Source organism: Cervus elaphus, chromosome 26, assembly GCF_910594005.1.
Source record: "Cervus elaphus chromosome 26, mCerEla1.1, whole genome shotgun sequence".
NCBI classification, from domain to species: domain Eukaryota; kingdom Metazoa; phylum Chordata; class Mammalia; order Artiodactyla; family Cervidae; genus Cervus; species Cervus elaphus.
Window position 1 is genome coordinate 48,739,542 of NC_057840.1, and position 25,995 is coordinate 48,765,536.

The 25,995-nt window shown below is 50.3% G+C and overlaps 1 protein-coding gene and 2 long non-coding RNA genes across 4 annotated transcripts in view; 2 read left to right on the forward strand and 1 right to left on the reverse strand.

Moving 5' to 3' along the window:
* The window catches only part of SMOC2 (SPARC related modular calcium binding 2), a 155,303-nt gene extending 151,978 nt beyond the window's left edge, over window positions 1-3,325 (forward strand). For both annotated transcript variants that reach the window (XM_043888666.1, XM_043888667.1), the window contains exon 13: window positions 1,818-3,325. In XM_043888666.1, the coding sequence (XP_043744601.1) occupies window positions 1,818-1,835 (18 nt within the window). In that variant the 3' untranslated portion in view covers window positions 1,836-3,325. The remainder of the gene's footprint in view (window positions 1-1,817) is intronic.
* A 2,386-nt stretch (window positions 3,326-5,711) lies between these two features.
* Window positions 5,712-11,447, forward strand: LOC122684513. Its single transcript, XR_006338069.1, has 3 exons — window positions 5,712-6,279; window positions 7,654-8,153; window positions 9,232-11,447. It is a non-coding gene; the product is annotated as an uncharacterized LOC122684513 (long non-coding RNA).
* Window positions 11,448-20,956: 9,509 nt separating this feature from the next.
* LOC122684299 lies at window positions 20,957-25,762 on the reverse strand. Its single transcript, XR_006337969.1, has 3 exons — window positions 25,369-25,762; window positions 21,712-23,733; window positions 20,957-21,481 (listed from the first exon to the last, which is right to left on the reverse strand). It is a non-coding gene; the product is annotated as an uncharacterized LOC122684299 (long non-coding RNA).
* Window positions 25,763-25,995: the final 233 nt, after the last annotated feature.

Genomic DNA, 25,995 nt, shown 5'->3' on the forward strand with positions numbered 1-25,995 from the left:
TCCTCCTCCCTGAAGCCAGGGCCACACCCTCCTTTCTCCAGACCACTCGCCACCTTGCTGTGTATTTTGTCTTCACCTCTCTGATGTCAGGTCCCCATTTCCTAAGACCAGCCCCTGTATCTGTTGTGGGTTTGAAGTGGAGACCTCCAGCACACACCTTGGATGTAACTTAAAACCATTTCATTAGGAAAGATGTGTAATACGGTTGGTCTTCTTTGTTGAGCAAGTGTTTATGGTTTCAACTTTTTAAATCCCAGGGCAAATCACTTGTGCTTTAGAACAGGGCTGGTCTGAAAGCAATTACCTGGCTGAGTTCCCAAGACTTCCACATGACTTTTTTCCTAAGATAACAATGGTGACGGGCACATATGCGCTGCGTCGGTCTGAAATAAACTCTGCTCCAGGCACAAGCCTCACTCCTGAGCTTTTTCCCTGGAAAAGGAATCCGGCACAGTCTCCCCAGCTCTTTCTGTTTGTCGCTGCAAACCGTGATCCCGGGTGAGGCCCTGCTGCAGCTGGCATTATTAAAGCAATTGAAGACCTTGCAGACTTCGTGAAAGAATCAAGAGTCCAACCACGAAAGGCTTTCACTGTATGAATAACCAAATACAAGAATAAGAAATAAAGGGCATCTCAGAGGATGCATGAAGCTCATATTTAATTTTAAAAAAAAGTGAACTCCTTTTCTGGGTGTCTTCTGCAGTTTCCATCACGAGCATCAGTGATCAGAACCCAGCGGTCAAGCGATATGGATGTAAAACATTAGTGCCACTTCCTCTCCAGCAGATCTGATCAGTTTTATTCTCTGATTAAATGTAGTGATGGTTTATCTTTCTTCACAACTAATTAAAATAGAATGTCTTGTTTACTTAATGTGGGAGATGCAATATCTCTTCTTGCCGCCTGTTCATATATTTAGCAGGGGATAAAAGCCAACCCAGAAGTCTCCTCAATATTTAAATGTCATTATTTTAAATAGAACTGACATGTGTTGGTTGGAATGGGTCTATGTGGAAAAATAAACCAAGAAGGTTGTACACTACTTCTCCTTTTCATTCTGTATGATTTTTAATTGGCAGAGTGCAGAATTCCAGGAACTTAGTAAGCAAACCTTTCAGTTGCATTTCTTCTTAGAAATGGAATAATGAATGAAAAGGATGAAAATAAAATTGTCAAAAAGCAGCTATGCCTCTATAAAATCTGAAGCATAAATTAGATTATTAAAAACACATTTGCATGATAAATCCATGGTGATTGGAGATTGTGCAGAATGTTTAATATATTGAAGCTACTTACAGTACATGAAATAAATGCTAACTTCCCCAACTGATATATTTTTTTCTTATATTTCTGAACATTGAATGAAAGAAAAGTGCTAGAGGTTAAGAAGTGCCCAAAATACTTTTATTTATTTTAATTAATTCTTACATCTCAAGTGGGGCTTTCCTGGTGGGTCAGGCAGTGGTAAAGAATCTGCCTGCCAATACAGGAAACATAGGTTCGACTCCTAGGTCAGGAAGATACTCTGGAGAAGGGAATGGCAACCCGCTCCAGTACTCTTGCCTGGGAAATGCCATGGACAGCGGAGCCTGGTGGGCGACAGTCCATGGGGTCGCAAGAGTTGGACACAACTTAGCGACTAAGCAACTACAGCCATCCCAAGTGAAGTGCTCTCTCTTCTCACTTCTGTATAAAATGTTGCTTTCCCCTTTGTTCTTATGAGCTGGATTTATTTTATTCCTGGAAGGCAAGCCTTCATTTTCAGAAATGAGTGCTCCAAATGTCTTAATACATCTCTTTTTTGTCTTTTTTTTCAGCCAAGGAAGCAAGGATAAATGACTCCACAGCAGGTCCTAGACACGTGGCCGACTCCCTCACCAAAAAGCAATTAAAAAAAAACAAAACAAACACATAGTATTTGCACTTTGTACTTTAACTGTAAATTCACTTTGTAGAAATGAGATATTTAAACAGACGGCTTTAATCTGTGAAAATGGAAGGGCTGGCTTCAGAAAATTAATCACATACAATGTATGTGTCCTTCTTTGACCTTCAAAATCTGTAGCTGGTGGAGATGTATTTTGAGTGGGTTTAAGCTTAATTTCTTCATCCTACGCATGTTAACCGACAGAAGCCTTGGCTGAGGTGCCCTGGCTCCAACCTGTACCTCCTCCTGATGGGCGCCTTGCTAGTAGTCCCGCCAGGTTGGCTTTGCGAGGGATCTCCTGTCCCGGCGGCATCGCTGAATCCATGTTGGAAGCTCCACGGCTCCGTAGACCTTTGTAACCGACTGCTGTCCCCGTCCTGGGTTTGTTCGTTTCTTGGGATTTTGTGTTAGCTTGTTGGTTTTCCTTCCCGAGTTCCTGCGCGTGCAATGAGTTATCCAACCACTAGCGCAGTCTTTATCCATAGAGCCCTGGTAGAAAAGGAGATATTTCAAACTCTTCGTGGGATGCCTGCTTTTCCATTGCAAGCTTCTGTTTGAGTTTTGCCTTGGGCTCAGATTATCCACGCTGTAAATGCTAGAGAATTCTGTCTGCCTTCCCAAGGCAGCGTGGAGGGGCCCGATGTTCAGAAAAGTAAATTTAATCATGATCTGACCCAGCCAGCCAAACACGCTTGTCAGCCTTCTTCTCCTCTTACACCTGGCCCCTGTCCATCCGTCCATGGTCTGCCCCGGGGCCCCTGGGAAGGGAAAACTGTCACCTGAGCAAGTTACGAGCAGTCTCCTTAAAGAAGGAGTGGCCAGGCTAGGCTGTGCTGGGCGCTGGTCCTGGCGGCCAGGGACAAAGGCCTGCGGGTGCCCCCGCTTCCCTTCTTCTTTCCTGGAGGCATCCAGGGCTTGAGAACTGGTCGCTGGGAAATTCACCTGAGTAGGGCTGGACAGGGGTGGGGGGCAGTTGAAGGCCCCACGGGGGCAGCGGGGCCGGGCCTTGGGAGAGCCGGCTGCCCCCGTCAGGGCTGGAGCCCTGCCTCCGTGACGTGCCCACAGGCTCCACGGAGTGGAGTGGAGTGACAGACTGTGACACTGCCTCAGCTCGAGCTTTAGGTTTGGAAAAAAATCTTCCCAACCCCAGATCCCCCAACACACAGCCTGTCGATCTGTCTCGACAATTTTCATGAAGACGTTTCCTGCAGCGTCTCCTTTAAATTGCGCGAAAGTCAAAGTGAAACCTTGGAGCCGCAAAACCAGCCCCCCCGTGTGTGTCACCATTGTTTAAGAAACAGCTATGATCCTAAATTTATTGGATAATCTTTTATATTTCTGAACTTTGAATTTAATCATTTTTCTTAGATTAAAATAAAATATGCTATCGAAACCGTAGTCAGCCTCTTGTTTCATTCTAAGGTGTCTGCCGTCAGGAGGCAGGAAAGGGATGCTGGGCTGGGGGGAGGTGGACCCGGGTGCTGCCCCTCTGGCCGTGGACTCGGGGTAAGAGCCTTTGGGGGTTACGTCTCCTGCTGTCAAACAAGATGACCAGCGGTGACGTGCACCCTGGTGAAGGCACAGGCATCCATGTGTGAAGGGTGCAGGCTGGTGCGAAGGGCACACATGTTCATCCTCGTGATGGGAAGCGGCCGTCCACTCACGAGGAACTGAGGGCTGGAGGACTTCCTGTCCTGCTGGGTGCTGGCTGGACCACAGAAGAGACAGAAATGTTCTTGTCGTGGTTAAAGCTAATGCTGCTCACATCACAGCTCCAGGAATCCTGGCAGACCGTGGGTGCCCGGCCCCAGTCTCCGGACCCAGTGTCCCATCCTCGGTTAGGCTCTCTACGTCTCCCACTGCGGTAGGGGCTGCTTCCCTAGGTTTTGCTGAGATGTAACTCACACACAGGGCTGTGAAGGGTAAGATACACAGCATGATGATTTCCCTTCCATATACCATGAAATGACTGTCACAGTAAATTTGGATAGCATCCAGCCTCTCACATAGGTACCAAAAAAATGTTGTTTTCTCCCCCTAGTGATAAAAACTTTCAAGATCTACTTTCTGAGTAGTTTTCAAATACGCCAATCAACCCTGTTAACTATGGTCCATCACGGTGTGATCTCCACAGCAGCTTCTTGGCTGGCCACGCTGCCTCTAGGAAGGACTCTGTTCCTTCCTGGTAAATCTCCCCTCACTGGCACTTTCTTTCTCTGCGCAGAAAAGTGTCATCTTTGTAAAACTCCACCTTAGCACTTCAATTGTGCAATCAAGATGCTACTGGAAAGGAGTTAAGAGGAAGCTGCCAGGAAGCACTCCTTGAAGGAGAGGGGCTTGGCCTGGTTCTGGAGCAGGTAGGAGATGATGAGTGTCCAAGGAGGCTTCGCGCCTGAACAAAGGCAGGTAGGCTGGAGGGACGCCGGAGCCATGGAGGCAGTGGGCCAACACGCCAGGGCTGGAGCAGATGGTTCTTATTGCTAACTATTAAGACTTTAAATGAAAAACAGAAATTGTTTCCCTTACGTACCTGGTGCAGCTGTTTTTAGTGATAGATGCCTCCCTCCCCCAAGGCCCTCCCCGCCTTCTCATGTTGAAAAATGCTCCCCTGCCTCCTTGTCAAAAACCTCCAAGTGGAAGATTATTTAGAAGTGCACTGACCAACTCATAAATCACGCCCATGAAAGTCACAACCGGAATTTTCTAAAGTTATCAAGATGGAAGTTGTCAGCATTTTTGTAACCCATGTGAAGAAATGACTGACATCATCATAAGCTGCCAAGTGGACCCCAGATCACATAAACAACAGAGCCAGACTGGAGAGAAAGTAAGGGGGAAAAGTAAGAAGCTTGTGGGCCTGTCGTGATGGTGGTAGTGAAAATGGTGGGAAGGAGGAGGATGATGATGATGGTGCTACTTCTGCTGACTGTGATGATAATGGTGATGGTGGTCACCGGGATGATGGTGGTGGTGGTGATGGTGGTGGTGAGGGTGATCAGGGTGATGATGGTGATGGTGGTGGTGGTGGTAATGCTGACTGTGGTGATAATAGTGATGGTGATCATGGTGATAGTGGTGATGGTGGTGCTGATGGTGATCATGATGATGGTGATGGCTATGGTGGTGATGCTGACTGTGATGATGGTGATGGTGGTGATGGTGATGGTGATCAGGGTGATGATGGTAGTGATGCTGACTGCGATGATAATGGTGATGATGGTGATGGTGGCAGTTATGATGGTGGTGGTGATGGTGATTAGGGTGATGATCATGATGGTGATCATGATGATGGTGATGGCTATGGTGGTGATGCTGACTGTGATGATGGTGATGGTGTTGATGGTGGTGGTGATGGTGATTAGGGTGATGATGGTGATGATGGTGGTGGTGGTAATGCTGACTGTGGTGATAATAGTGATGGTGATCATAGTGATGGTGATGGTGGTGATGGTGATCAGGGTGATGGTGGTGATGGTGATGGTGATCAGGGTGATGATGGTGATTAGGGTGATGATGGTGATGGTGATCATGATGATGGTGATGGTGTTGATGGCGGTGGTGATGGTGATCATGGTGATGATGGTGGTGATGCTGACTGTGATGATAATGGTGGTTATGGTGATGGTGTTGATGACGGTGGTGATGGTGATTAGGGTGATGATCATGATGGTGATCATGGTGATGGTTATGATGGTGGTTGTGTTGACTGTTATGATGATGGTTTTCTCCCTAATGCCATATACTACCACAAAGCCTTGGAGAAGGAAATGGCATCCCACTCCAGTATCCTTGCCTGGAAAATCCCATGGACAGAGGAGCTGGCAGGCTCCAGTTCAGAGGTCACAAAGAATTGGATAAGACTCTGTGTGTGACTCTGAGTGACCTGAGCACAGCACATACCACAGTGGCCAAAATTCGTAAAGCATTTTTGATTAATTAGATGCTTAGGCATTTTTGTATTTCTTTGTTCTAAAAAGCAATAGCTACATTTTTACTACAAAGCTATAAGCAAACCACCCCAAAACTCCACAGTCTACTCTACCCTTGTCTAGTCTTATCACTCTCTGCATGTTGGCTGGGCTGGTGGGGCTCTGCTGGGCCTGCCCCGTGCCTCACCCCTGCTCCAGGGTGAGGGGCCGTTGGGGGTGTGTGTCTGCGTGGCCGTGGTTGAAGCACGGTGTGATTTACCCGACTGCTTGAGCACATTTCAAACCTCATCTTGTGACCTGTCTGCTCGCATCTGAGAAACCACCCCTGGGCTCCGAGCAGGTCCCCAGTCTCAGCCTCCCGGATCCCTTGGGCCTGTTCTGCTGTCTGTAGAGCAAGTTCTCGTCCTGGGCACCGGCCAGAGAGTGAGTATTTTCACCAGGGACTGGACACGACTGAGGGCAGAGGCATGCAGCACGTTTTGTGTTTTATTTGACCTGAGTCCCATTTAGTTGACAGCCACTGAATTTCCTTGGCCACTGGCATCTCTTCTTTAGAGTTTGAGCTAGACACTTGTTGTCCAGGATGGGATGGAAGGGTGGCTGCTGGGGGTGGGAGGGAGTGTTCCACAGGCCCCGTCTGCCCTCTGACCCTGAACGGCTCACGGGGTTTACTCCACCTTACATAGTTTATGTGAAATAAATGCCCCCTTTCTGCCTATTTTCTCTGGACAAGTGAATGCTTGCTGAGTTCTGATAAACTTGACCAGTTAATTCAATTCATGTGTGTTTCATAGTGGAAAGATTTCACACACCTTGTTATTAATATTTTACCTTCAAAACAAAGATTTGATTTCCAGCAGTTGAAGTTATGCTCAGTCAATAGATTGTTTCTTTGTTTAAAAAGATGGATTTTTATACTCCCAACCAGACTGCTCACGTGTTGCCCTTCCAGTCTACTGTGGCTGTTGTAGTTCAGAGAAGTGTCATTTTACTCCTTCTTAAGATCTTGTAAGTGCGCCCTGGGGGAACCACCTTGAATGTTTCAGTTTAAATTTGCATATTCATGATGCTCTGAATATTAGACCAGAAAACTGTTTCATTACTTTAAATGTGTCCAACTCTGCTTTTTCATCTAAATGCTCTTTCTAATTTGGTGAGCGATATTATTAACTGAGCCCTATTATAATAAAAGAAATATATTTCTAGAAGTAAGATAAAATAAATCATTTAAATGTGTTTTGAAAAGGGTTTAAGAGTGGTTGGTGGTGCTGAACGGAGCGCATGTGACCTGGATTGGCTTCTGCCAACGACTTCGGGCTTTCTGACACTGACTCTGTTACTCGTGTGTGCGTGTTCAGCCACCTCAGTTGTTTCTGGCTCTTTGCAACACCACGGACTGTAGCCTGCTAGGCTCCTCAGCCTGTGGTTTTCCCAGGCAGGAATATTGGTGTGGGTTGCCATGCCCTCCTCCAAGGCATCTTCCCAACCCAGGGATCGAACCCACATCTCTTACGTCTGCTGCATTGGCAGGTGGTTCTTTTCCACTAGCGCCACCTGGGAAGCCCGACTCTAAGCTCCCTGAGCCTTAAATGCAAGTCCCCCCACCCCCAGCTTGGGAAGGAGGAATAAAATGAAAGCAGAATGTATTAATAGCAACGCTGATGTTCATACCCGTAAGGAAAGGCTATTCCTTCTGGTGACCCCACAGTCCTTGACATTTTCTGATCTGGAACAAACCAGAAACGCTGTCCCTGGGTGATGGAACCTGCCTAAATGTGCTCATGTCTGTCCCATCAGGTCCTCGAAGCAGAGCCTGTGACGAGGGCAGGTCTATTCACCACAGCATGGAGGGATCACACGAAAGGCCCAAAGACTCCTGCTGGGTTGGATGAAAACAGGCCCATTATGCCAGCAACATGTTAAATAATCAATAGGTTTGATGTAAGAGTCTGTCTTCCATTTCATCCCTTTCTCTCTAACTCTCCTGCCAGTTATTTTTTACTTTTTCCTGGAAGACAGTATTTGCCTGGAAGATATGTGTATCCAATGAAATCTTGAGAAATGAGTTATGTCCTATCATTATTGCTACTCTCAAGACATGTTCCAGGGAAAAGAAAATATGAGCAGGATATAGTTGGCAACTTTGGTGATGAAGCTTTTCAGAGATCTGCGCCTACCCCTGGCCCCCCAGCGTGCGAGGAGTGATGCACTCTCTTTGCGGTGCCTCCAAGTCCCGTCACCATCACCAGCCTCCGTCACACCACAAAGTCTAACCTCAGAAAAGAATCTCCGCACTGGTAAATCAGTTTGACTCTTCCGTCACCCAAATGTGAACAATTCCACCTTCTCCCCCAAACCCGAAACCAATCATTTCCAAATGGTTGTTTTTATTTGCATTTGTGTTGGGGAGTTAAGCAGTAATTCACTGTAGCTCCCTAAGGGCTGTTGAGAATTCCTTTACTTGTAAATTTTGAGATGAACACATCCATCTGTTATTTCTCCTTTTAAGTTTGAAAATCCACGTGCCAAGTACAGGATATAGTTCTAGGCACCATAGATCATATTTGTAATAACATCACTTATGAAATTAAATCAGGTCACGATAGCCACCATTTGAAAACCTCAGATTCAGCAAAGAATTGTCTGTAGGTCACAGTTCACATCAAATAAAAACCTCCTTCATGATTAATGTTTCCTTCTCAGTAAGTTTATTTCCATTGTCTTCACTTATCTTCTTCACATAATCTTCTCTTAGTTAACAACAACTGTCATCTTTTGATTTTTCTATTTTTCATATTCTAACTCAGACACAAACATGTCATTTACTAAATTTGCAGTGGGCTTGCTATTTTTCATGTTATTTAGGTTTTCATGACTGAAAAAATGTAGACTAACTCATCTTTTTGTCAAATGCCAAACAGGTACATTTTCCAGAGTTTCTTCTTGGGAGAGTGGGGCATGGAGACTGTGTTCCATCTTGTTGATAAAACGCATGTTAACTTTAAAATGAAGATCGATCACATAATTAAAACCTGGAGAGGAAGCCCGTTCACCAGTCCCAGCTGGTCACCTGGTCACCTCCAGGCTGCTGAAAAGTCCATAGATGGCTATGCTCTGGCCACGGGCCCAAAAGACCCTTATCTGATTATAGACTGGATGCATCTTCAATCCATTAAACCACGTGTGACTCGGATGCTTCCTCTTTTGAGCCAGACCCACGCATCTGAGCTCGAGGTGGACCCTGGCCACACGACCTCTCCTGGTTTGGGACCCGAGGGTCCTGACCAGTGCTCCCGTGGGGGACCCGCGACCCGGTGTCCTCCGCCTGCCTCTCTCTTGTCAGTCGTAACGTTCTCTTCCCTGTTGCATTTCCAGAGCCGCAAGTGGGGCAGAACAGAGCTCCGTTCATGTGTGCCAAGTGCTCAGGGTGAATCGTGCCCTTTTCTAGAAGGAGCAGCAGGAGCCCGAGGCCTTCCCGTGAGGGACCGCGGACCTGGGGAGGGGTGGGCGAGTTGAACTCGCACTTTGCCCTAGGAGTTTGTGACCTTGGGCAGGATTCCCGGCAGCTCTGAGCATCAGTATCCTCCCTGGAAAAGAAGAGCATTAATGTCTGACCCATGAGGCTACAGAGCAACCTCTCCGAGGGCAGGGCCAGTGCTGTCCTGTCTACACGCCCCCCCTCCACTCCCTCCTCTGGTAGGAAGGCCCTGATTTTCTGCCATCCGTCCCACCTCTGAGACCCCTGGAGATGCCAGCTGCTTCCCAGTCACTGCACGCCTTCCTCGACAGCCACATCCCAGTCCCCTCCGCCCAGGTCCCTTCACACCTGTCTCCTCCTTGGTTATTTCTGCTGCAGATGTTTCAGAGACCCCACCATCCCTACGAGTGGCTCCAAAGCCCTTGAGTCCACTTTCACAGCTTCTGCTCCTCTTGGATCGAGGGAACCATGGGAATGGCCTTCTGGTCCTGGCCACGGCCCATCCAGACTTCTTCTGCCTGTCCTCACTCGGACCCTAGCTCTCCTCTCGGCTCAGGGCAGAGACTCTGGTTTGTCCTCAGAACTGCCCACTTAGAAACATCCCCAGCCTCTGCAGCATGCTCTGTGAACCTTGCCAGGTGGAACCCCGGAGCTGAGAGAACCCAGATGTCTTGGACCTGTGCTGGGGCCCAGGCAGTGAGGTGTACCTGGAGATGAGAAAATCAGTCCACGTGGCTTCCCCCTCCGATGACGCTGGGCCCGTCGGTGTCTCCTCCACCTTGATTTCCTCCAGGAGGATTCTACAGCTTCTTCTGGGCCCGCCTTCGACCCCTCCAGCCCCCACCCTCCCTGACACGCAGCGTGCCCTTCACAAGTCCAGCTGGCCACTTCCTCACCCCAAGGCCATGATGGGGCCTTTCTCTGCCCCACCCTTGGGCCCCTGGGCAGAAGTTCTTCTCTCCGCTGGTGGCGGGGTGGGGGTGGGGGTGGGGTCCTGCCCTCCCCCTCCCGGTGGGCCCTGCCCCTCGCCAGCTCTGGGCCCCCTGTACCCTCCCTGTCACCTGGCTCCCTCCCATGATGGCAGATCCTCTTTTCCACTCGCAGGGTTCCCAGCTGAGAAGAGCCCATCTTCACCCTGGCCCCCCTCCTCTGGCCCTAATTCTCTGAGGCCCCCAGAGCTCTGTCTGGGGAACGTCCGGGGAACAGAGCTCCCAGCTCAGTGGGGGCGCTGTCAGTCACTCTAGAGCAGGACAGGGGGACGGGCAGGAGGGCCCTGTGGCGGGCCGGCCGGCCGCCTCTGGCCTGGGGCCCCAGCAGGCGGTCTGGGGAGTTCCTCCCTCCCAGCCTCGGTGCGTGTCCTCCCCTCTCCCCCTAGGTCTCCACCGGATGATCAGAACGGGACCCAGGAAACACGGCTTTCTCAGGGTTGGCTCGGTTTGTGAGGCCAGGTCTGGCTGGCCTGGGACTGGCTGGCCTGGGTCTGGAAGCTTTCTTTCCACCAGCCGTGAGCACGGTCCACACCTCCTCAGACCCGGTCAGAGATGCAAGCCCTCAGCCCCTCTGCCGGGGGAGCCCAAGACAGTTCCTCCCACCTGGGTGAAGCCACTCTGGTCCAGCCACCACGCTGCTCCTGGGAAGGGACATCCCTGTGGTCACCACATCACCCTCGGTTCATGTCCATCCCCCTGGGGCCACTGCGGGGCCTTCAGAGCCATTGGTCTTGTGAACGGCCACCTCCTCCAGAAGCTCATGATTTTAACTCCATGATCAGTGACCCCACCACCCGCCCAACATCGCGGGTCTGGAGCGTCTCCTCCTCAGGAGGGTGTGTGATCACTGACCCTCCCTTCCCCAACACACACACCCCCCAGCATCGCGGGCCTGGAGCGTCTCCTCTTCAGGAGGGTGTGCGATCAGTGACACCCCCCACCCCGTCCCCTAACCACCCCCCTCCACAGCATCGTGGACTGGAGCTGCTCCTCCTCAGGACAGAGTGCACATTTACTGACGTGTGTGTTTATCGCTCATGGCCTCAGCCGCCTCCTGATCAGGAGTCAAGGAGGGCAGAGCTTCCTCCCCTCTCACTCATGAGTTTCCAGCTCCCAAAGCAGAGGCTGGCGTGTTGGGGGCACTAGGTAGGTGTCTGGGGGTGTCTGGAGCTTGTCCACTTGCCTGGCTGGTTGATGGGTGGGCACGGTGCCTTGTGTGGCCCAAGCATTACCATGAAAAATCATGCTTATCCCCTTTCACTGCTTTCCCATCCACTCACTTCTTTCATCCTGGGGTGTTCTCCCTGTTTTCACAAAGAAACTCCATCAGCCCCCACCCCTTAGCCACAGGTCTCTTTAATTCTGCATCTAGTCTGGGCCCATCTGACCAGCCTCAACCTCTTTCTGTCACCTGACTGTTCTGCTTCTCCACTCTGTCCTGTTCTCTTCATCCATCCCTGTTTTATCACAGACGATGCAGGAAAATATGAAACAACCACAAAAAGTCTGCACTGTCATTACTCACAGCACTCCCGACACCAAGCACGTGGTTTCACCAGCAAACGCCCTGGACCCCGCGTGGCTGTCCTGCAATCCAGTTCAGTCCTGACAGCACTGTAGTTAGCTGAGACCCCTCCGATACTGTCACACTGGGGTGAAGTCTCCGACATGGGAACCTGGGAGAGGGGACCCAAACAGTCCCCTCATGGCGGGTTCTCTAAGTGGACCATTTGGAGGTCAGCTCATCGAGAAGTGAGAGGAGTAAGTGAGCTTCGGAGGGCCGGGTGAAGACGCAGCGGGTACAAACTGAAGCAGTGGGGTGAGCGGGGTCTGCGTGTCATGACAAAGACAGAAAGAAGCGCCAGTGGGCAATCTCAATGGGGAGTGGACCGGAGCGTGGACAGCAGACCGTGTCAGGCCAGGTGCGTGACCGGAACCGGCACCCGGATCAAACCCCGCCCTGCCCGGCACGCCGTCCTGAGCACTTGAGACCCCCGGACTGATGCACCTCAGCCCTTCCCCTCCACGGAGACAAACTGTTTACATTAAAGGTCCCCACCCAGGACCGGGAACGCTCTGTGAAACACAGAAGGAGAAACCAACATTTATCTGCAGGTCAATGGTAGATTTCAACCGAATGAGGAAATCTGAACCATACCCCTGATGAATTTCTCCCTGTAAGTTTTATGTCCAAAGGTTTTAAGCAAAACCTAATTTCATAACACATTTTAAAATTTTCATTCCCTATGACAATAAACTTTTTAAAGGTTTGCCTGATAGAGTAGCTTTATTTATTTAATTTGTAAACATTTCGATGGTGAAGGAAATAGCAAACTGTGCATTTTAATCTTCTTTTTTTTTTTTCGGTAGTGATTCCCAGAAGTCTTTGATCTGTAGATACTTTCGAACTGTGGTGCTGGAGAGACTCTTCAGAGTCCCCTGGACTGCAAAGAGATCCAACCAGTCCATCCTAAAGGAAATCAGTTCTGAGTATTCTTTGGAAGGACTGATGCTGAAGCTGAAGCTCCAATTTTTGGCCACCTGATGGGAAGAGGTGACTCATTAGAAAAGACCCTGATAGAGGGAAAGACTGAAGGCAGGAGGAGAATGGGGCAACAGAGGATGAGATGGTTGGATGGAATCACTGACTCAATGGGTATGAGTTTGCGCAAACTCCAGGAGATGGTGAAGGACAGGGAAGCCTGGTGTGCTGCAGTCTATAGGGTCACAAAGAGTCAGGCACATCTTAGCAACTAAACAACAGCAACAGAGCTAAAAAAGTAGCTATTTCCTAAAAGCTGAAGGTTCTGCATAACTCACTTCTACCAAATAGACCCTGTTAGAAGTCCTTTCGCTGGAGCCTTGTTGCATCTGAACAGCCAGCCACATCACGGACAGCCTACTGTGCTTGGGGTCCCTGACAACCAAGGGTCCCGGTGCCTCTGGGGCGAGATGTTATCTGAGTTAATGATGTTTATCTTGCCTTCATTCCCCTGCCTGTCCGACCCCTGCCTTCCTTCAGAACCAACCAACCACTCAGAGACTGAGGCCTGAGAGGCCCCATCCTTTGACAGCATCCCAGCAAAATTCTTCCCTGATGAAACTCTAGTTCCCTCTCTCTGCGCTATCTCATCTCAGCTGAGGAGCCCTGTAGGTTCCTTCTGGTTTCATCGTGGTGAAGGGTTAGGAAGTCAGGTCAGAGCTGAGCTGGTGGGATTCTGGGAAGAAAGGCGAAGACAGGCCCTGCTTTCTCGGCCGAGTTTTGCCTGGTTTCCAGGGAGATGGTTAGAGGCGCGTGTCCGGTCAGTCCGGGAGCCGTGACTCCCTGGGGACGTGTGTTGGGCCCCCTCAGAGCCTGCTCCCTGGGCCCGGGGACCCGGCTCTCTGTCTGCGGCTCTGCACGCCCCGCGTGGCCAGAAACGCTTGGCCTCGCTGGGATCCAGGGCGCCTAGCATCTCGTGTGGATGGAGTCCTCATCCTGCCTGACTCCAGCGAAGCCGTCTGTCTCTGGTTAAACGGGGGGCTCCGTCAAGAGCATCAGCTCATCAGGGATTTGTAACGGCCTTCCTTCCCCTCCCCTCCGGGGACAATAATCAAGCTCAAACTCTGACTATCCCGTGGTCCTCGGAGGCGTCCCCAGATACAATTTATGTAATTCCATCATGACTCAGTAATATCTCCAACATAAAACAATCGGCTGAGCGTGAGCCTGAAGGCCAGGGTGACTCATCCCGGGGCAAATTCATTCTTGTGGGCTATTTCAAAAGCTACACGGCATTATGGGATCACAAGAGAAAATGGTTATAAGACAATGAGTTCCATATTCCACTGCCCTGGAATCCTTTAAAACATGCAAATGTGAAATGAGTGCTCATTGACAGCTGCGATTGTTTTAAATGGAACTTTGCTTTGGGTTAGCATCAATCATGTATGTAAAACGTGAAGCATACGGCTTAGATTATCACATGAGCATTAATGTATATTTTTCTTAGGTCTCTTTTCATGTTCAAATGCTCTCATGCCTGGCTACAAAGCCAGCAGTGAAATAGTAATGTCGGACTCTCTGTTTCCTTGACATTATACTGAAACATTTACGTGAAAGGCAAGGACAGGTCGTGCAGAAAGCTGGGCGCCAGAGAGGTTAGCTAGGCTGAAGCCAAACACAGCTAAAGCGCTCACTTCTGAACTGGTTTCTTGTACTGACTCTCTGCTTGGGCTACAGAATTCCCATCAGATGGCAGGAGTCGAGGTCGCATTAGTTTCTTTTAAATAGGTGAAAGGATTTGGTGGTGGGAAGGGTCTGTTAGGGAATGTTGCCCAGTTAGGGAATGTCGCTGGGGATTCACCCATAAAGAGCGTCTGGATATGCCATGTACTTAGGTCAGGCTCAGGGTGTATGTGGTTAAGTGCTGTGTGCAGTTACATACGGATCAATTATATCTCCATCAGAAAATGGTGCTCAGAGTTGAAGTGACAGAATAACTTTTGAAGGTCTTCGTGAAGAACAGAGCCTGCCTTCCTGAGCTGGGTAGGGCGTCGGCCAGGTCAGCCAGGAGGGGCCGGGGCAGGGTCTGCTTTCTGTCCAAGGATGTAAGTGAGGTCAGAGAGCAGGAGGGGGCTCAGGCCAGGGGTTCCTTCCAGAGCAGAGAAGCTCCTTCTTGCCCAGCTGCCCGCCCCACGCACAGCCTTCATCTCCAGGGAGCATCAGGCATCACCAAGCCAGGGCCCCAGCTGGCCCTGGACTCCTGATCCATCCACCCTGGGGTTTGCGACTCCTTCGGGTCTCCTACATGTTTGTGTCCCGCTCTCCCACGTTGCAAAGCAGGGTGTTCTGTGAGCCAGGCTCCCAGAGGTCAGCGAAGCAGCTGCCGTTGACTGGAGTCCTGTGTCCGCAGCCCCAGCCAAGGCTGACTCGTCTGAACAGGGACGGGTCCCCAGGAGCCCACGGCTCCCACACGTCTGGGCCTTCCTGCTTCCCTGCTGCAGGCCGGCCCATGATGTACCAGCCCGTCGAGAGAGAGGTGGACCCGCGGCTCCTGCAGGGTAAGCCCGAGCCTGGGGAGGGCACGGGCGGACCAGAGACCGCTCCCTGCAACTCAAAGTGGGTGGTTTTGAGAACATTTGACAAGAGCCCTCCGTGGGTCCTCAGGTACATACCTGACCCCCATCCTGCTCCTGGCCTGCGTGAGGAGCCACAGACGAGTGTGAGGTCTACGCTTTGTCCTCACGTTCAGTCCTCACATGTGCATCAAGTCTCTGCTGTGTACCCGTCAAGATCAACCCAGCAAGGGGGCCCCCGTCTTGTCCAGGTCGCGACCTGGAGCAGGCGGCCCCTCAGCAGAGATTCAACCTGTTTCTTACTCACTGTACCAGTCACAGTCGTGCAGAGAAAGAGACGGATAGTGTGTGCATGGATGGATGTGTGCATATATGTGTGTCTCTGTGTGTATGTCTGTGTATCTGTGTGTATCTGTCTGTGTATATGTGTATTCAGTTCAGTTCAGTTCAGTCACTCAGTCATGTCTGACTCTGCGACCCCATGGACCGCAGCACGCCAGGCCTCCCTGTCCATCACCACCTCCCGGAGTCCACCCAAACCCATGTCCATCGAGTCGGTGATGCCATCCAGCCGTCTCATCCTCTGTCGTCCCCTTCTGCTCCCGCCTTCAGTCTGTGCGAGGCGGGGGCGGGAGCTCATGCTCAGGTCCGTCCAGAGCTGCCCGGACGGGGCAGTCACCAAGCACCAGGCACATCCTGGCAGGGGAGGAGCTAACCCTGCCTCTGAGACAAATTTCCAGAAACCGGCGAGTTTACATGGGTCAGTTAAGAGCAAACGCTTCACCTACAGGTGTGGGGGCCACATGTCCTCAGGCAGGTCTGACTCCAGGCACCCTTTGGACCTGCAGAGAGACCTCTACCTCCGTCCGTCCAGTGGGATGACGTGGGGGGTGGGGGGCAGGCGGGCAGGGGCCCCGGGGCGGGAGGGGCGCCTCCAGCAACAAAAGTGCGGTGTCACCTGGCGTTGGCAGAGCCCTGGAGTCTATGACTTCCTTTTGCAAAAACTCAGCAAAATCAACCCTGAAACAGACCAGATAAGGGTTATTAATTGCATTTTTCAAATAAGGAGAGACAGAGCTTGTGAGTGTGGTTTACTTACCCAGGTTCACAGAGCTACGCACTGGGGGGTCTAGGATTCATCCCATTGTCTTTCCTGTGGCCGCCAGCTCTGGGTGTCCAGGGTAACGTGGACATAGCCACCTGGGAGACCGGGTGACCATCAGCCATCACCTCCGTGGACAGAGCTCCTCGGCAGCTCACCTGGAAGGACAGTGAGGACGGTGTGCAGAGGAGACAGACACGGAGGCCTAACAGGACCCCGTGGGTCTTTACGTGAAGTAAGACATGTGCGTGTGTGTGTGTGTGTGTGTGTGTGGAAGAGATAAAGAGGAAGAGGAAAAGCCCCTCTCTCTGTGTGAGGCACCTTTATATATGCTGTTTATTGCATTAATTTTCTCCTCCGAAGCCCAGGCCTCCCTGAGGAATTCTAGTTCAAGGGCAACTGAAAAGAAAGCTTTTCAAGTCCTCCTAGCCCCTGAGCCTGCTGCCCTCTTCCACGGCTGGGAAGGAACTAATAACACACCTCTCCTGTAAGGAGAGTCTGTCATACTCCCCCAGCCTTCGTGTATCCGGACCTCTCACATCTTGAAAAGCAGCACCTGCCCTTCAAACCCAACATGAGAACGTTTGGAAGGGCCGTGGTGCTGCAGAGATCCAGTCAGGGCCCCGGTCCAGGGACTTCTGCAGTGGTCCAGGGGCTAAGGATGCGCGCTGCACTGCAGGGGACGCAGGTTCCGTCTCTGGTTAGAGGACTGAGATCCCATGGGACACCGAGTAGTCAGGCTGCAAACTGCTGAGCCCGAGAGCCGCCCTCGAGAGAAGCCAAGGCTCTGCAGCGAAAGACCCCATGTGCCACAGCTGAGACCCGATGCACCCAGATCAAACCGAACCAAAGAAATGAAACCGTCCTGGCCACTCCCGAGCCCAGCCCCACTGGACTCCCCTACATCGGACCCCACCTGGACCCCCCTGGACCCCACTGGCCACCACCCCAGGGCCCAGAGGCCCAGACAGATGGCCCCCAGCTTCACACTCCCATCTCCTGAAATTCTGTCCCAGTCTCAGCACAAACCTGCCACACCTTCCCCTCCCACTGCATCCCCTTGGTCCCTACCTACTCCCACGAGGAAAAATGGAATTCAATGATTTAATCCCCAGCTATTTGCAGAGAATAACATTTCCTCATGTATAAAAGTCCTTGCAAACCTTATGAGTTCAGAGTTGAAATATGTAGGATTTCCAGCTAATTGTTTTTCCAAACATAAGGTCTTGACTTTGGGAAAACAGTTAAAAGTTCAAAAACTCTTGAACATCAGATAAGTATTACAAAGCAACATTTAGATAAGTTTCAGTACGAATATAGGAATTAGAAACATATGAGTCATAATTTCCTTTAAAGCCCACTTGCATTTAGAGATTAAGGGGCAGAGAGATACTGATTAACCAAATGTGTTCAAGTATTTAGTAAATCCAAAGTATTTAAAACATCATGAAAACATTTAGGGAGAAAAAGTTATTGCCTTTACTGAATGCTCTGTAGGCCATGCAAATAAAGCAGTGTTTAGAGACTGTTTAGTTCTTAAAAATTATTTACCGCTTGATGTTACCTAACTCAGGCCGAAATGAATCCTGAAAATTTGAATTGTGGACACATAAGCCACCTCTACATGACTTCATATTTCCAGTTAGAGAAGGTACATTAAGATTCTCAAAGGTAGTGGCTAAAGATGCTGATAAAGACTGAAAAGTGATGTGGCAGGCTCTTTTATCATTTCCTGACAAATTAGTGTGGCTAATTTAGGTTTAATAAATGTTTATGGGATACTTTTCCTTCTGTCAAAGGCTCATTTCTTCCTCAGTCAAGGTAGTACAATATAAAACTTTTTTACAGCTTATAAAACACATCTAGTGTATTAGGAAAGAATGGATACCTTAGGGTATCAGTGCAAGTAGAACATACATATAAAATAAATAAAAGCTTCAGATGAAGTTGAGGAATCAAAGACACACAGGGTGAAACCCTCAAGGTGGGAAATGGGTATAAATGTGGTGCTTAAAGCAACTGAGGCAAACAAGGGGATGTGGTGTTGTCAGGAGCATCTAGAACAACAAACTCCCCATCCCAAAGCAAGCTGGAAGAAGGAGCAAGAAGGCAAGTGTAAAGTGTGGGATAAAACGATTCCAATTGCACTGGTAATCCCAACAAACATAAATGGAGCTGTCTTACTTCATATAACACATAAAAGTTTTTTTTGAAATATTGAATAGCATTTTTATAAAATTTGAATGAAAAATACAGCTTTATGCTGCTCATGGGGACCATTAGTAACATAAAGAAACACAAACTAGCTTGAAACTAAGTGGAAGGAAAGCGATAACAAAGCTCTGCTTTGACAACGATAACATTGGATAAGGTAAAATATAAGGCAAAGCATGAAGTACATGAAGAGGGGGTAGTGGGTAGAACTGTGTCCTTCTTACCAAAATGGAATATTGAATTCCTAACCCTCAGTACTTAGGAAAGTGGAAAGATTTTCTTTCTATCATTTGTGAATATTTGATCATACGGACAGCAGCTTCTAACAGAGGCAGTCAGCATGAAGCGATCACATGGCCCAACACAGCATGACTGCTTTCCCACGTGCTTATGGCACGGACGCAGTGGGAGGACCGCAGGAAGACACAGGCTGAGCCCCACGGGGCGATGGAAGGGCACCTGGGTCACCAGAGCGGCAAAGGGCCTGGAACCTTCCAGGGAGGTGGCCCTGCTGACACCTAAGTTCTGCCCTTGCGAATAAGGGCTTCCCTCATGACTCAGATGGTAAAGAATCTGCCTGCAATGCAAGAGACCTGGGTTCAATCCCTGGGCTGGGAAGATCCCCTGGAGAAGGGAATGGCAACTCACTCACAGCTAACATATTCTGCAAATAAAACACACAAAAACAGCTTTGCCAAGAGGTTCCAGCTGTCACTTTGCTCAGCTTGCTTTCTTCAGCTGTCTCACTACTTCTGGGCCAGTTTTCTTCTTGCTAGGTGCCTGCAGTAATAATGATTTCAACCCCAGTTTGCAGGGACTAAGTTCAGGGTTTCCCCCCCCTGGAAAATGCCCTCATTCAAGCTGCTCTACTGAAAGATACTTGAGGCGGGTATAAAGCTCTAGGTTGGATGCATCCTCCTGGGAGCTGTACAAACCAGCTCCTCTGCCTGCTGCAGACACCTGCTTCTTCAGGTGATGGGTGCATACCTGAATGCAGACGTGTCCTCTCGTCTGGGGCTCCTATGCATTCTAGGCTATGCCCTTTCCTGCTGTGCCTCTTTGAGGATCTTAAACACATGTGTTTTTAAATCCTTTTCAGATCATTTACCAAAAAAAATTTATTTAAAGCTACCAAGTGGTTTTTGAGTTGTTTTCAAACTGACCTTCAGGATGTAAGGGGGGCCTGTGCTTTGAGATTCTGTCTGCGTCTCATCTCCCACAGCCCCTGCCTCCCTTCCCTCAAGAGCTCCTCCCCTTGGTACGCAGGCTTGTCTCCTAGTCAGAGAACCGTCGCCCCTGAGGGGTGCTGCAGAGGGGCGTCCCTGCTGCCGTCCTATTGCTGAGCCCTGTCCATGGTCTCTGGAGATCCTCCGCTTCTCTCAGCCTTCAGCTCGTGCTGCACAGGGACCCGGGCTCAGGTCAGAGCCTGCCGGACCTCCGTGTCCTCCAGGCTCCCGGTCCCCGAGCCGTGGCTGGGAGGCCTCGACCAGCCCAAGGAGGGAGTGTGGATACTGTTCGTGAGTGAGGCCGTCTTTCAGTATACATTGTTCGTGCTGTTTCCTGAATATGGAAACGTGTCTGAGTAGGTTCCCTGAAAGTCACATCTACAGAAATAGAAGCCCTGTAACTCTGTCTCCTGGGCACACCACAGACTGCCTTCCTGCCCCAGAATGGGGCTGGTCACCTCACCAGGGGCACATGTGGGGGAAATTTGTTTGCAGTTTTTAGTAGAAAATTTTCTGCAGCACAAGAGTTGACACGAGGGAAAGAAAGGGGATTTTCTTTTTACATTTTTAGAAGATCTTTGCACCCAGAGGGTGGAAATGGTGTGTGTGTGTGTGTGTATATATATACAATATAGATATTGTATGTGTGTATATATATAAAGCAATTTTACAGTAACATTAACCCCTTCTGTCCTCTGGTTTCAGAGGTTCAGAAATGTTCCTTTATAACTGTTCCATAAAGAGAGGGAAATATGGAATGACTGTCAATCATTGGCACTGATAAATAATACCTATTAATATTAATATTATGTGTTTTCATTAATGAAAATCATACTGAAACCTCCTGGAGTTGCAAAGAAGGAGCATGAAGTTGGCTTCACAGTTGGGGAGCATTTCCTGTCTGTCCTTCACTAGTCACCATCAGTATCACCTAATAGAATTCCTTATCATTGTATTAAGAAAAAGTTTAGTTCAAAAGAATGAGAGATTACATAGACATGTTAACCATTGATGTTTATTAACAGTCTTTTACTCAAAAGATCTTTGCATGCATTTTCTTTTCTTTATTTTGCTTTTTCTTCATTTCCTGAGACCTCTGTGCTCTAGGTGAATGCACAGGATTATACGGTGGGCTGAGACACGCTTTAATGGGAAAAGCGGGCAAGGCCACTGGTGGGCAGGGTGTAGCGAGAGGCCGAAGTTAATGCCGTTCTCAGGTTTCACACACTGTCGTCTGCACACTGGAAGCTCAGACTGTCAGAAGAGGCCCGGCTCTCTCTCCGAGCCTGTCTTTCTGAGCTCAGCTTGGCTCAGATGTGACTAAAATGAGCCCTGAGTCAGCAGACTGGATTTGCATGCCTCGTCGGAACGCTGTCCATGGACCTTCTCCATGGTCCCTGCGGGCCTGGGCCGGGGCCATGGCAGGTGTGATCTGGGACCCGGCCCTGCTCTGCTCCCGGGGGTCTCAGGGCAAGTGCGCTCTTCCTCGCATGTAGGACCCCCAGAGGCCAGTGGGGGACAGGGAAGCACCCTGCTTTGCTTGGAGGCAGACAGCTGGCTGGCAAGAAATAGGATTTAAAAGTGAGGTATAGCGGAGAACCAAAGAGACCAACTACTGATGGTAATATTAGGAACCATCATTTGCACAATCCTATTGCACAGCCTATGCACAAGAGAAATATCGTTCATTGAAATGGATTTCAGATATTAAGAACTACTCTAGAAATGCTATTAATATGAATTTTAATAAATAATTACAACTTTTAAATAAAATTCTTTATTACTTACAAAACTGCTTTCATTCTGTTGCCCTGCAAACACTTGGTCTCTTATTTTTCTTCTCTATGAGTTTTTCACATAAGCACTGTAGTTATCCCAGAGTCCACATATAGAAGAAAACTGCAGAGGAAGATAAATTGTGGGGGAGGTCACTTCAGTCTTTTTCTGCCAGTGATTAATTAACTTGGATAAGTCACTGTATCGATCTTGTCTCACTGAAAAATGAAATAATTTCTCATATACCTAGTTAATGCTCAGTTCAGTTCAGTTCAAGATGCTACAATTATGGGCTCATGTATGTGGGTGAGGTAACCCGTGTAGCCACACCGGGATCCTCTGTCTCAGGTGAGCACCTGCTTGGGCTCCTCCAGAGGGGTCAGCAGGTTTTGGGAAGGAAATTCGAGAGCTGAGGGAGGAACTGGCAGGATTTTTGGTTAAATTACCAACTCTGCCTCAACAGACGAATAGCCCCCTACAGACCCAACTGGAAGACAAACGGCTGAATCAGAACAAAGGGAAACAGCCTGCTTCTGCAGACTAATGCACAGACCCTGCAGACACAGCATGAGCTGGTGTCCTGGACTCTCTCAGCCTGGGGGCCCGGAGGCGGCGGGCTCGTGGGGAGGGATGGGACGGCCCTGTCTTCAGAGCAGCCCCCCGAGAAGGCAGCTTCCTCTTCTTGTTTCTCTCTGCAGTACAGATGCCTTCCTGGAACACTCCGGAATTCTGAATTCAGGGCCCCAGAGACTTTCTGCTGAAATGCCCAGCATGGGAGAAGCCCCAAGTGGTAGGTTCCGAGGCTCTGGGCAGTTCCCATGACCCCTCCACCTTCGGCCTTGTGATCCCATGTGGAAATTTTCATTCCTTTCAATAATTGCTCTTCGTTTGACTTCTTGCTTATTTGTTGGGTTTCCATTTTTTTTTAAATTGAAGTGTAGCTGGTTTACAATGTCGTTTTTCAGGTGTACAAGAAAGTGATTCAGCTATACATATGTATCTATATAAATATGTATGTATTTTTGACTATTTTCCATTATAGGTTGTTCCAAGGTATTGAATATAGTTCCTGGGTTTCAGTATTTTTAAGTAAGGAAAGGTGCTGATTTCAGGTAAACAAAGAGGTGGAAGAAGGTCCGTGCCTCCTCTTTCTCCCTCCTGCCTCCTTGCCCCGACCCGCCACCCACTCGCTGGTGCTCAGAAACGGGCTCCAGCCCCTTCTGGTTCCACGGGGGTCAGATCCGTGCTTCACTCTGAGGTTTGTTTTCCTTGATGTCTCCCTAGTTGGGAAACATGGACACAACCCCCCTAAAAGATGAGCTGTGCGCTTTGTTATGAGCATCTTGATTAGGGCCGTGCTGACATGAATCCATCCATGTGATGAAATACTACAGAGTCACACACAAAAGTCCAGCGGTTAGGACTTCAGGCTTCCAATGCAAGGGGCAAGGATTCAATCCCTGGCCAGCGAATTAAGAGCCTACGTGCTGCAAGGCATGACCGAAAAACAAAATGATCTGCTGTTTGGGCTTCTCGGGTGGCAGAGCATTAAAGAACCGCCTGCCAATGCAAGAGACACAAGAGACACGGGTTCGACCCTTGGGTCGGGAAGATCCCATGGAGTAGGAAATGGCACTCCTCTCCAGTATTCTTGCTTGGGAAATTCCATGGTCGGGGGAGCCTGGCAGGCTACATACAGTCCATGGGGCCACAAAGAGTCAATCTAACTGAGTGACTTAGCATGCACGCACCCACCAAAAAGGAGAATTCCTGCAAACTCTGGAGACGTTCAAGCGTGGTTTACTGTGGAGCTGACAGCCCCTGACGGCAGCTCCCATGGTCTTCCGGTCTGTTTGTTACAGAAGGGTCACCATCAGCGGGCACGCAGGGTCCCCGTCTCTGTGTGAGTCTGCCGTCACTGGAACCGTGAATGTAGCTGCATGGTATTCCTCACAGCTCATCAGTCTTCCAGTTATGGAGAGACACTCCCCAGCTCTTGCCAGCCTGGCTCCTGGGACCTGCTCTTCTGGCCGCCTATTGGTCAAACAAAGGACAAAGAATGCCCGTTATTCTCAGGGCCATTTGTCTTGTTTCTAATCACATTTTAGGAGCTCTAAGTGCCGTAGGGGGATTAACTCTGTCATGCAGTGCTTTATGCCCCAGTATTTCATTTCCAATTTTACTTGGAGTCTGGTTTCTTTTTCTAAATGCTTTTTCTCATGAGGAGATTCCCTAAAATATAACCTGCTTCTTCAGAGGAAACTTGGGCCTCTCGAAGGAGTCAGCTGGCCTTGTTGATCCTGGCGGGCACCCACCAGATGAATGATAGAACTTGGAGGCACACAATGATTCCCTTGGTAAATTCACCGCTGCAATTTTGGACAAGAGCGTACCTCTCTATGTTTAAGGCCACTGTCCGGGTTGAAGTCTGAGACCCTCACTTGCCGTCAGAGCAACCTGAACAAGTGTTCTAACCTCTTTAAGCCAAGGTCTCACAGTGAAGCAGCCTCGTCGCAAGGCAGTGGGGGCCAGGTTACTGTCTTGAAGGCAGTTACTTTGTAAAACAGCACAGGGCACCCAAAATTCAGCAGAAGGCCCGTTCATGCTGAGTCAGGCACCTCCTTTCTGTTCATTCTGGAGAATAAGCCTTGGTGGGTGTGAGCTGCCACGGCTGTGCTTTTGCACCAGGAGATGAACACAGGCTCAGTGTTTCCCTGGGGCTGGCAACTCCGGGACTCGCGGCCCACTGGGCCCTTGACAACGCCCCAGGAATCTGAATGCACTTGACGATCTCCCAGCATTGACTTTTCTGGCTCGGGGGGCTCTGGGGAGGCGCTGGGGTGCGGCCAGGTGGCCTTCTTGCACACCCAGCAGGCGCTGGGCTCGAATCAATGCACCCTTTTGTTCCGCTCTTGGCTTTCGGGGAGCTGGGGCAGGTTGCCTCACCGCGCTGCTTGGTTTTCAAGGAGAGGGTTTATTTGGAGCTCCTGCAAGAGCAGGGCTGGTCCTCAGCCTCCCTAGACAGAGCCCCCCGCGGCCGCTGGCTCAGCTCCTACTTCTCCCGCCTCCGCCTGGGAGCCCCAAGGGGAGGGAAACGCAGGGGAGCCCTGCTCAGTCACGAGGTCATCGTCAGGAGCGTGTGGGAGAGATTACTGGATGCACAGAACTATTTTAAGGATGAGAAGCCAGGGCATTGTGGGAATAACCAAGAGATAAGTCACTTTACGCTGCCATTTTTAAAACGTCAGCATCTTTAAGAATGGTCCGAGCACTGGGCTTTCACCAGTACTGAACCAGGACCCTCCCAGGGGATTGCGAGCACTGGAGCCTGGCCCACCAACAGGCCCACCCCCGCCCCTCTGTCCACCGTGAAGACGGACGTTTCACTCTAGAGTAGAATGATTTGGGTTTGAGATGTTTATTTCTGAAATAGTGGAACGATAAAGCACAAGGCAATAGACTTAAGTGTGCAAACCAGTGGTTCACGCCCCCACCTCCAGAGTCAGGCGGGGCTGGGGCAGAGCCCGCGGGGGTGGTGGGCCGGGCCTTCCGCGCCCGGCAGGACCGCAGCTTCCTCGGCTGCACTGGGGGCTGGGCAGGTCAACAGGGAGCCCCTGCCCCCGTGCACACATGCACACACACGCACACACCCCGGATTTCAGCGCTTACCCATTTCTGTAAACATCCCCACTGTGGTCGAAACCGAGCGGCCCACGTGGCATCAGCCCAGTGGCCGCGCCTCCAAGGTGCCGCCGTTGGCCGGTCCCGGCCGGTCCCTGCGCCGAGGACTGGGCCTGCGCCGAAGGTCCTCACCTTCCTCCCTCTCCGCGAGGTCAGGAGGGGCCTGGCGGCGTGTTCTCGCGTGAGGCGGCGTGTTCTCGCGTGAGGCGACCTGGCCTCGTCTCTTCCCGCCGCCGCTGACGTCCTCCCAGGTGGACGGCACCCAGGAGCCCCTGTGTGGGACCTCGCTGTTTTAGGTCTCGGCGCAGGAGCCACAAACGCCGCCTTGTGACCCGTCCTACAGTGACCCCCTCGAGCACAGCCGTGACATTTAGAAAGAAGGAAGCTGATGTCAAGTATTCCCTGTCCCTGGCTCTTTTGCCAAAGGCTCTTTAAGAACCTCCTTGAGGCTCCCTAGCGGTTCTCTGCTAAGGTCCCTCCCCTCCCCCACCATCCCTCCCCTCCCCCACCACCCCTCCCCCACGTCTCCTCCCCCGAGTCTCCTCTCCCACCCTCCCCCGTCACTCCCCTCCCCGCCCCTCCCCCATGTCTCCTGCCCCTCCCCCCACGCCCCTC